General features: G+C 35.7%; 1 protein-coding gene across 4 annotated transcripts; it reads right to left on the bottom strand.

Annotated features, from left to right (window-relative positions):
• Nucleotides 1-259: 259 nt before the first annotated feature.
• LOC126694614 (1-acyl-sn-glycerol-3-phosphate acyltransferase-like) lies at nt 260-5,273 on the bottom strand. 4 transcript variants are annotated; one of them, XM_050390978.1, is made up of 6 exons: nt 4,978-5,273; nt 3,875-4,251; nt 2,432-2,581; nt 1,547-1,645; nt 1,375-1,467; nt 260-837 (listed from the first exon to the last, which is right to left on the bottom strand). In XM_050390978.1, exons 2-6 carry the CDS (start codon nt 4,193-4,195, stop codon nt 580-582), a joined length of 921 nt encoding a protein of 306 aa, XP_050246935.1. In that variant the 5' UTR covers nt 4,196-4,251; nt 4,978-5,273; the 3' UTR covers nt 260-579. The 4 variants fall into 4 exon arrangements, with proteins under 4 accessions (XP_050246935.1, XP_050246937.1, XP_050246936.1 ...); XM_050390980.1 differs by lacking the exon at nt 4,978-5,273 and adding an exon at nt 4,664-4,835; XM_050390979.1 differs by lacking the exon at nt 4,978-5,273 and adding an exon at nt 4,353-4,647.
• Between the last annotated feature and the right edge of the window lie 6,132 nt (nt 5,274-11,405).

Below are 11,405 nucleotides of genomic sequence, written 5' to 3'. Positions count from 1 at the left end.
ATATTCCATGTTGCAATATCATGTATGACAAAAGCTAACTTCCAGGTCCACCATGAGTCCATGACACCATTTGATGGAAGTAACAAATTATGGAAAAACTAATAATGCTTGTATAGCATATAATTCTAAATATCAGTTCTCATCATCAAGTAGTGTTGAACTGAAACAATAGCAAGGCTAATCTGGTGGGAAAATGGGATGTTAATTTGTGCCATTTTCCTTCGCCATAAAAGAATAACCATTAATGAAAGCTGTGAACTTTGAGTGGAAAATGGATTTTGCTATTAGTTGAAATGACAGAAACAAAATTTATACAAACCCATATACAAGAGCAATGGGATGGTGATACCATTCACATCAACACTGAAACTGATCATACCTAATTTTACAAGACTAAGAAAACCTAGTCAATAATGGTTCTTGTACAAGCAAGCTGAGCTTATTGCAATAGTATGAGCAGTATACTACACTAACATTCATGCCACTCTCAAAATTGATTAAATTATGCTTATTGCAGCAATTAACATGAGATTTCCTTCTAAGACTTGAACAATCACAAAGATGAGGTACCTCAACAGCTCAACTATTTCTGGAGCTTTCTAATGGAAGAGGCCTCTGAGACTCAGGAAGGTGTTTGGCATACAAATCATGTACCATCCTAATGTAGTCATCAATCTTGTCAGCTGTCCAATCCTTGGTACTTATTGGAGGAAGAAACTTTACGTTTAGAGGTGCAGGCCGAATATGTAAGCTGCCCTTCCTCCATGCTAGATGGGTACCAGTCAGGACCATCGGAACTATTGGGAGCCCTGTTTGCAATGCCAAATGAAAAAAGCCCTGCAAGGGCAAAGTGATATGTTAGCAATACGCTTTAATATAGAGCAAAACCAAGAAAGTGAGCACATCAATTACATAGCCTAAGAATACACAAATGAAGAAAGAATACACGTAAATGGTGGTCAACAGATCATTCATTTATCATTTAGTTATAATCATCATATTATATGGAATTCGCTCCTTTATTTTTGCCTATGGTTACATCAGCAAGATCAACACAACATTTATCATCCAAATAAAGGTAAGCCAAATTTGACATGAAGGTCGTATGTCATCATGTGTTGCATTCCATTATATTAAATGCACTAAATTTTATAAAATGGGAGGTCCTAGTAGCCTTAAAACTTTATTTATTACCTAAGTATTTGCTCAATACTCAAGAAAGGCCCAAGTCCAGTGCTTAGTGCATTGGCTTGGATACCCCTACATGACTTCTGCCACTTAATGTCATGCACAATGTTACCACCAATTCCACTATGTGAATTATATAATAAATGTGCGGAAAATAATGTGATCAAACAAGGGATGAATTAATGCCTTCTTGAAGGGGAGTAATCGTCCATTTTTGGACCTGGTACCCTCAGGAAAAATGATCAAAGACAGGTTGTTTTTCACCACTGCTCGGGCTGCCTGGGCATGATAAGGATCACAAGTTAGATATACAGGGGAAAAAAATGCATGACAGACAATGTGGGGGAAAAAGGGACACCTCTTTCATGGATTCAATGGCTGCAGTAGGGTTGGAGCGATCTATGCGAAGATGATTTGCCAAGACATAAAGTTGTCCAAATAGGGGATACCATATTATCTGCATCAAATAACTATTAAGTTACTGAAGTTCATCAATCCCTCCCAGAAAGTATGCAAATGTGGTATAGGCACAATGACTATATGCAAAATAAAGATAAACGTACCATAAGGCAACTAGCAAGTAAAATCACCTTTGCATAAATATATAGTTAATCAAGCTAGAGGCACTTGGAGATTACACCATGAAATCAAAATACTTTCCACAGCTTTTAAAGGCACAAATCCATTTTTCACAATGTACTGTCACTGGGAATGGATTTAGTAAGTAAAAAAAAGGGGGTGGGGTAGCAACATGCTGCTGTATAACTTACTGCAACTACATAGGCTAATTTTAGGATTTTGGTAGACTGGTGTAACCAAGTTTCCTTAGGCCATGTCTCCTACAGCCAATCTTGACTGTCACCAATAGCAATTAAGAAAAACAAAACAGTATAATTGCTTAACTTGCAAAGAATAATCTTCAACCTGATATGACAAACTCATATTTTATATGATACAAAACAGAACTATTTCCAGTTTGTGTTGGGATGGGAAGAAACCAAAATTGTCGACAACCAGGCCTTGATCAATCAAATATGACAGCAAGAAATGAGTATCTTGAGTGGGATGTAGATATTTACTAAGAGGAACCTTGCTTGTTCACAATTTCACATGAGCAGCTCCATGAAAAGGCACAGCTAATCTTAATGGTGATACATAAAAATTTTATTTTGAAGGAATAAAAAATAAAAATAAAAATACAGAAAAAAGACCTGCCATGTTTATTCTAAAAAATCGAACATACCTCCTTCTTGGCAATGCCAACAGTGCCTGTGGGAGTCAACCACATTATAAGGAAAACATCCAGAGGAGATGCATGATTACTGATATAAATGGCTCTCTTATTAGAAAATTCAGCACCCTCTATCTTTATAGGATTCCCAAGGATCCATATCTGCGATCAATGTTCTGAAGCATTAATCATCTACTACAAAACCCCTCAAATTCTCCAACTAAATAAACTGCAGAAACTAATATAGGATATGTTGAACAGCAAAATCACTATTGATGAGTACTATTCAGGTATCAGTAAATGCTTGTGGAGTAGTATCAGAATTGAAACCTAGGACATTATGGTCACATGTTTTCTGGTCATATTCATACTGCATTGTCATATCTTCAAGAATGCAGTACACCGCCCTACTTCACTAGTTCTACATGGTATTGTTCTGTGTACGGTTCTATTTCATTGAACATATCTTTCCTCAATGCAATGTATGATAAAGAGTTTTGAGTTAGGTTAAAAAAATATAGAGTACTTATTACTTAAGAACACATTCACTGTAAGATGCTCCTAAGACAAGTTGTCTTTGAGTCTAGCATGTGAAACGGGAGGTATATATATTTTTCAGTAATAAATGTTGAAGAAAACAATTTGTTAACTCTCTTTTCATTTTTGGTTTGAAGTCACTATCTTGCCACCCACCTGAGCATTTTCTGTTTTTCAAACTGCTACAGCCTAAAATCAATGCCATGCTGTGGTACATTCCATGATCACTATAATTAATGTTTCGACTTTTCAGCATTCAACAATTTAGAAAAATAGTCTCTCCTTGGGCATCTAGCCACTCATTTATCATGAAATATATGGATAAATTTTTCTCGCAAAATCTTTATGACTATGAATCAAAAGGAATCATTAACTTACTGTGTGCAATTCATAGGTCATTCACCTTGAAGAGAACAGTTTATAAATCTTTACATGGTTGCTAATAAATTCTACATTTGCACATGAAAGGAACATTATTTTAGCAAATGAAATTGGGAGACCGAAAGCTGATGTGGATAAAACAGCAACCAGATCATGACCACAAAGTCAATGCCAATAACTCTTCTAGTCTTCTGGGGCCGGTGATATTGCAGTGGGAATTAAAAAAGGAGAGAGAGAGAGAGAGAGAGAGAGCGCAATCATATTAGCCTAATACAACTCTATGGCTCGATTTTTGGGTCTTATGGAAACAAAACAAAGAAAAGCATAATACAAAATCTCCTATCCTTTGCCTCAAGTTTCTCAGAAACCAAACAAATAATAAAAATACCCAATATTGTTCTTCTATACTCCCTATTCCCTAATATGCTCTACTCAACCATTAAGAAACACAGAAAAACTTCAACACCATGGCTATTTACTTCAAAATTTCAGCACAAGCAAACTTAGCATGAACCATAAAATCAAAAGGCACCTTACCATCAATCTACCAGTCACATGTCCCCATATATTCCCCTGCCTAATCCTCTCAAAAGGCCATGGTAGAAGCATCAGCATGATCAACGCCCAAACGAATGTCGTAAACATCATCGTTACGAAAAATATGAAAATTTTAATCCAAGATATCAACACTGAAGCCCATCCATCACTATCCGCATACAAATCGGTCCTTGGCTTCAACTCCAATTCTTCTTTCACCGAACTTTTCACTGTTTCCTTCACACTAAGACCAGTGCTTGCATTGAAGTAGCTCTCCAATCTTCTAGTCCTCATAAAAGAACTAGTTCCACCGTTCTCCATGTATCAACAATTAAAGTCCTTGCAGAGTCTGATTACAAATGATACAGAGAGAGTACCTGAACAGGACAACAACATAACAGATTGTAAAAACAACAAAATGTGAACTATAATAGAAAATAAACCATTTGGCTGCTAAGAAAGTGGAGAAAAATTGAACCTTGTATTTTCCTTTCGTTTCCCAGAAAACTAAAACCAAGTTTTGAAAAATTAATTGATCCAATAAAGCTGTAGACTTCGTTTTAAAACTATATACTCAATAAATCAAAGATTTTCGAAATTATGTAGGTAACCAAAAAGCTTCCAAAAGCCGTATCCTAGTCAAACAAACATTGCTTATTCTATATAGAAAGAGAAAATTCAGGAAACATAGCTAGCAAGTACCAAAGCCTTAAACTATACGATAACTATATATTTTTAAACTCCAATAGAAACTGGGTCAATGAGAAAACTGATTGAGAAAAGAAGAACCTTAATAAGATTCCGCTTAGTTGCCAAGGAAGTGAAGGAAAAAATGAAAAGTTATACTTGAGTTTCCGAGAAGATAGAAAAAAAAATAAAAAATGAAACTTCAAAATGAGATAGGTTTTTCTACAACACGCATGGCTTAGCTGAGTTGGGTTGGGTTGAGTTTATAGATTACACACGCCATATATATATATATATATATATTTTTTTTTTTTTAAATAATGATTTCTCGTTAAATAATGTTTTCTCGGCAGCCAAACAGACCCAAAAGTTCAAGCTTTTCATGACAGACAAGAAGACCCACTAAACATTCTTACCAAATATGACTTTGGCTTCCCCCTATCTCAGAAAACTCTCGAGGAAGTCTTTGGATTTGTCCACTGAATCCCAGAGTATGAGGGGGAGAATAAGATAGATAAAAAGAGAGAGACAGAGAAGCCTAATGGGAAAAGCGTAGTAGCGTACTAGGCAATTTATTGGATGGAATATGGCAGCAAGTAAACAGTCTCTGTGTTTGTGGCAAATAGTGAAAAGAACAAACTAATTGGCCAAGACCAATACAAGGAAAATGTAGTGGTGGCTCTGAAGTGAGAAAGAGAGAGGACCAAAATTTGTGTCACAAAATTGTTGGGGTACATTTATTGGCTCCTTCTTATATAGTAATCAAAACGTGGTTTCCTTCAAAAAAAAAAAAAAAAAAAAAAACGTGGAGCTATTGTTGTTGGGTCAGACTGTTGCGTTGTATTTGCTGTTTTGCCATGTTGGGGAGGGAGAACCGGGTCTGTACATAGAGGGAAATTTCTATTGCATACACTCACTTGGACACAGAACACACACTTAATTTTTTTTTTTTTTTTTTTTAAGTTATGTTGTCCAATCCTAATAATAGTTCTTATCATAAGACCAAAATATTTATTAATTTTTGGTGTGTATACTAAAATTTTCAACTTCCAAGTCATAATTCCTGTACAAAAATAATGAGTATATATACTATGAAATATGAACATTGCTCAAAACTGTTAGAGATATATGAGATATATATTAGACATATATATCTCTAACAATAACTATAAATTCTCATATACAACTAGAAGTGCAAAAAAGTATGATGACACAAAACATAATTTATACTTATAAGTCTTTTTTTCTTTTTAATTTGAGAAAATAATTTATGCTTATAATTCTAGTCACAAAAAAGAAATTATTGAAATTTAGAATTGAACTCGATTGTTGATTGGAGGCCACCTTAGACAGGGTGGTACCTTCCCAAGCAATATGTGTATAAGTAAATAGTATTTCTAATCACCTAAAAAAAACAAATTATGCAAATGTTTAAGATCTACAAATACAGAAAAATAGAAAAATAATTATTCATGGGAAAAGAAAGGAAAAAAAAGGTAGGTGAATCTCTCAAAACTTATAAAAACCATATTCTTGTACTTATTTTTCCGTTTTATTTTTTGTTATTCTTTTTAAATTCATGTATGTTGGATCTTGCGCTTGCCATGGAACCTTTTCAATGACCACTTATTATTTATATAAATGTTTATCAATAAACAAACAGCATAATCAATTGATGATTATTTTAGAATCCAGCAACAAAAATGATGATTACTTTAGCATAGGTATATCAACAACGTTTTGCTCTATTTTGTTTTTTGTTTTTTTTTGGGGGGGGTGGGGTCATATTCAAACGTGCTTTATTTGATAAGTCAATTATAGAGTAGGCTAAGTTGCTTTAATCTTATGACCCCATTATAAGTTACTTTTTTGTATTATGGATTTCGATGTTATAATGGTTTATACTGTATATGATTCTTCCAGGTAAATTCTAACCTCTATTTTTTTTTTTTTTAATTCGATATTTGAAAATGAGTGAGGATATTTGAATTTTAAATGTCTCAATTATAAATACTATAAGATACTGGTTGGGCTACAAAAACTTTAACATATAATTTCGTGAAAATTTTTATAAATTTATAAAAAAAGATAATTATTATTTTATTGTTAATAAAAATTGGTAAGGACATTAATATTGGTGATACCAAATTACCAAATTGCTATTTTTAACTACCAATATACCAAAAATAATACTGCATCAATGCAGCTTTTGCTACAAATTTTGGCACTTGAGCACTGCCATTTATGATAGTGCACTACAGTTGATAGGTGAACAAAATATTAGTATTTTATTTGCTTTTCCATTAAATAATGTTTACTTTACTTTTGTCTCTCTCTCTTTTTTCTGATTCATTTTTCCTCTGTTTTCTCTTCACTTCATCAACCGATCCTCTCTTCTTCTTCTTCTTCTTCTTTTCTTTTTCTCACTTCATCAAAACTGATTCATTAAATAATGTTTACTTGCTTCTCGATTATTAAGAATTTTTTTACCCATATTTATATATAAGAAAAGTCAAGACTAAAAAGATTTTCTTATTACATACGATTATTTGAAAATATAACAGTTGGAAACACAGAATAAAAAGAGAATAAAAATAAAAAATAAATGAAGGGCTGTTAAAATAGAACTATTAATGTCAAGTGAATTGTAAAGTAAGATATTAAAATAGATAAAATAATTTTTTAAGTTGTTAAAAACTAAAAAATATAACTTCACCAATATAGATGTTCTAAATGATAATCAATATGAACGAGGAGAATTGAATATATAATTTATTTTACAATAATAACTTATCATCAAATCAGTGCAATATGAAGAATATACTTATAATTTTTAGTGATTCCAAAATATACATGTATATGAAATGAAATGTATAGATGAACTCTATTAGTGATCGGGTTGATACACATCTCTTTTTGTGTTGTCTTGGGCATATTGGCGTTATCAGTTATCACCCTTTCCTACTATACTTTTATTTTTTATTTTGGTAGGTGCACTTATTAGTCACCTACTATGTGTGGGTTTGGATTCACGTTCACAGTCACGTTTTATACTGAAGTGCGTTTTCAGTTTTTTTTTTTTTTCCTAGACGCTCATTTGGCACTGTTTATTGTTCGTAAACAGTGTGTCCCATGCACTTTTTACGGAATCCATACACTTCTTTTTTCAACCAAATTTTTATTAAAAATAAATCTTACGATACTATTTACATATTTAAAAATTATTTTACTATATTATTTTTAATTTTTAATTTTCAATTTTTAAGAAAATAAATAGTGTCTAAATAGACATCTGTCTAGTAGAAACATGTGCCATTAAAGTATGTGTTCAAGTGCGAACTGGTGGTTTAGATAAAGGTTCTGTTTGTTACAGTGTACTTCCTAATCAATAATGTGTACTTCCGTACCAAATGGACCTTTTGTTAAACAAAAAGGGCTACATGTCTTTTTCTTCTTTTTTTTTTTTTTTTTTTTTTGATAGTCAAAAAGGGCTACACGTCAATATAAAGGACACTTAGCTGAATTATGAAGGAAATGGGTATTCATTAACTAGGCTATTTTAAATTGCAGCTGACTTCAGCATTGGCTTATGCCAACGGCCAACCACCCAAGAGCAGAAATGGAGATCCTCTTTGTTGAAATTGAATGATGGAGCTACATTAATTAGTTATCCCATTACTTGTTTCAGTCCCCACTCACCCCACAAAGAAATAAAGAGAGATAATGTCGATCACACATTCACGCACCAATATAAAACAATACAAAGAGTTACACTAGCATCCACTACCGTAGAGTTAAAAATTTAGCTATTTGATACTATAAAAAGTTACTTTATTTATTTTACCTACTCACATGTTGTAACAGTGAATCTATTTTAGCTTTTAACACAATAAAATAATATATCCACTACAATAAAATAATATATTTATTATAATAAACAACAATCACAACCATCGCAACTACTACCGTTGCCACTGTTGCCGCCTCTACCGACTCTTCCACCGCTACCCCCACCACTGCAATGATATTTTTTTACCACTTCATTTTTTTTTTTTTTGAGAAAATTTACCTCTTCAATTAAATATCCATTTTTTATTTTTTCTTTATTATTTTTTATTATCTCTTTCTCTCTCTCCCTCTCTGTCTCTTTCCTTTTCTCTGAACCAAGATGAACCAACAAATGATCAAACTTCCACTCTTTCTTCTCAACTCAGTAAACCCGCTACCACCTAAACCCCCACATCGCAACCCAGCCATAGCCACCTCCAAATTGTTGAGACCCACGTCTCGGCCAAGTTACACTGCGCGGTCTGCAAGGAACAATTCCAACTCAGATCCGAGGCTTGCGAAATGCCTTGCCCGGTTTGCCGGCACGAGTTGCCGAGCGAACGAGAGCGAGGCTGAGATTGCGGTTAAGGCGGAGGAGATGGTGGGATTGACGATTTGGAGGTTACCGGGAGGTGGGTTTGTGGGTTGTGCCATGGGTTTGTGATCTTTCTTTCTACTCTAACCGATCTGCCATGGGTTTGTGTTTTGTGGTGGTTGTATGGAATTTGGACGGATGTTGCTTCGATCTTTCTCTCTACTCTATCTCTGTGGGTTTGTGTTTTATGGTGTTTTGTGATGTGTGTTTGGTGGATCGGCGTTGCTAGTGGTCCGATACGGTGTTTTTCTGGTGGTTGGGTGTCTGATTCAATGGGTTTTATATGGATTTTATGAGCACCACCGCCAGCGAGCTGGCCAATGAAGCAAGGAGATGAGGGATGCCGAAGAGAGAGAAAGAAAGAAAAAGAGAAAATATTATTTTAATTAGAGAAGAAAGAGAAGTTTAATAATATATATATATATATATATATATATATATATATATATATATATATATATATATATATGTAGGGTCACGTTCCGAAATGAACCATAATAGTTGTTGGGTCAGGACGTGAATGGGCCCATACAATATCATTTGTAGAGAGTGGGATCGAAAGGCTAAGTCGTGTTTACCCGGCGGTGGTTTTTGTTAAGATATTTGTGCATGGTTCAGGTGTATTCGCCTCTGAAGCCCCTTTTTTCTTTCAGTGGGACTGGGGAGAGTCCCTCTTTTAGGTTACATATTTTTTCTTTTATACTCGCATGCGTTCAATTTCCTTCGTCCACGTGTAGGGTCGACCTTTTCAAGACTGATACTTGTCCCATCAGTCCCAGACCTAAGTCGTTGAGAGTTGTTGATAAAGTTAATGGATAAGGCTCTGTTAGGCGCAGAGATATGCATGGGGAAGATGGCAAAGGAAGTCTTTCTTAGATATTTTAGATTTCCCTTCAAGCATGTCCCTTTACCTTTCTGCCCTTGTTCTTGGGTCAGCCGAGGACTGCACTGTCCTCGGCTGCTTCTCCGGGCCAATTGGGCCATACTATTCTTGAACTCTGGCCACGACCTTTTTCGGCTTAGGCCTTTGGACCCCTCATCAGCAAGTGGGCCTAGCCCGTCAATTATTGGACCCCACAATAGCCCCTCAAAACCCTGCTGTCCGACCTCTTGGTTGGAGAGGGGGGTTTTGGTAACTCCGAGCCTTTATTACGGCTCATTTAATTCGACCCTTCCTTGGCGTTGGCAGTTATCCGAATGCCCAGGAAACGCTCCTATCTACGAGATATCCTTTTTGATTTAGCCTTTATCCGTTCTGTCCGTTTGGCTACCCGAAGTAGGTCTTTAATGTTTTCCCTTCACGAGACCTCTCAAATTCAATGGCTACTGATAACGTGGGGGAGCGGAACAGGCGCATTCTTGCTGGCAGATTTCCTTAAAGATCAGAACACGTTTAATGCCATCCTCTTCGTCCCTTATATAAAGAGGGTGGACATGAGTTGTTTCTTTCATATGTGAATCATTTAATCCCCCTGAAAACTGAAATCCTTAGATTCCTCCCAGCATTCACATTTACCCTCTGATTATACATCGACTCGTAATACGTCCGCCACAGTCATAGGTGATGAAGAAATATTCTCCCTCCCAAAAACACCGTGTTCTGACCAAGCTCGAGATGGCTCGGTCGGGGCAAGGATGGCGGAGACTCAAGATTTATCCCGCCTACCTTTTAGCCAAAATCCGAAGCAGGAACTCGTCACGTCGCACCTTCGACGTGACTGAGCCGAGGACACACAGCATCATCACCACCCGCTCTCTCATGAGCATATCTAATGTGGTACCGGTGTGCAAGGAGTCAGGACTGGGGCAGGGTCTAAATGCCCCTGCTTCTTCCTCTCTTCGTTCACTGGCGCCACCTTTTACTTTTCTTTCTTCTTCTTTCCCCCACCAGATCCATCCTGGTGCTTTTCCTTCTCCCTCTTTTGCTTCTTTTACTTTCTTTTCATTGCTTCCCTCTTCTTCTCCTCCTTCTTTTACTCACGTCCTCCATCTTCCTCATTCATCTCCTCCATCTTCTGCTCATGTCCTCCATCTTCTTCTTCCTTTGCGCTCCTTGATGATAAGAGCTCGCTGAAGTGCTTTCATGTGTTCCAATTCTTCTTTCTTCTCCTTCATCTTTTCCTAAAGCAGGTTCTTCTCCTGATATGAGCAGTACTGAGGCCGAGATCGGACAGACTTTGAAGATGGGCCCACAAGACCCCTAACTGTTTACTTATCTGTATTGTAGTGGTTATTGCTGCTTCGGCAGTTCACCTTTTGTAGAGGCTTGTTTAAGCCCTTCTTTGTACGTTGTAACAATTTTCCATATTAATAAAAGTTGCTATTCATTTATTTCGCATGTTTTGTTTTTATGTTTTGTAAGTTTACACACGCTGCTCGGCACCATAATATAGCATTTGAATCAATGATAACTAAAGCTAA

Source organism: Quercus robur, chromosome 8 (genome assembly GCF_932294415.1).
Source record: "Quercus robur chromosome 8, dhQueRobu3.1, whole genome shotgun sequence".
Lineage (NCBI taxonomy): Eukaryota > Viridiplantae > Streptophyta > Magnoliopsida > Fagales > Fagaceae > Quercus > Quercus robur.
The sequence above is the reverse complement of the archived record's forward strand: the minus strand, read 5'-3'. Positions and strand labels throughout refer to the sequence as shown.

Bases quoted from the DNA above. Each gene is read 5' to 3' on its own strand.
- LOC126694614 (XM_050390978.1), bottom strand. From the start codon at position 4,195: ATGGAGAACGGTGGAACTAGTTCTTTTATGAGGACTAGAAGATTGGAG. The intron at 1,646-2,431 runs GTATGTTCGATT...TATTTGATGCAG, and splicing joins TTGGCATTGCCAAGAAGGAG to ATAATATGGTATCCCCTATT. The intron at 838-1,374 runs GCATTAATTCAT...TTGCCCTTGCAG, and splicing joins GATTACTCCCCTTCAAGAAG to GGCTTTTTTCATTTGGCATT.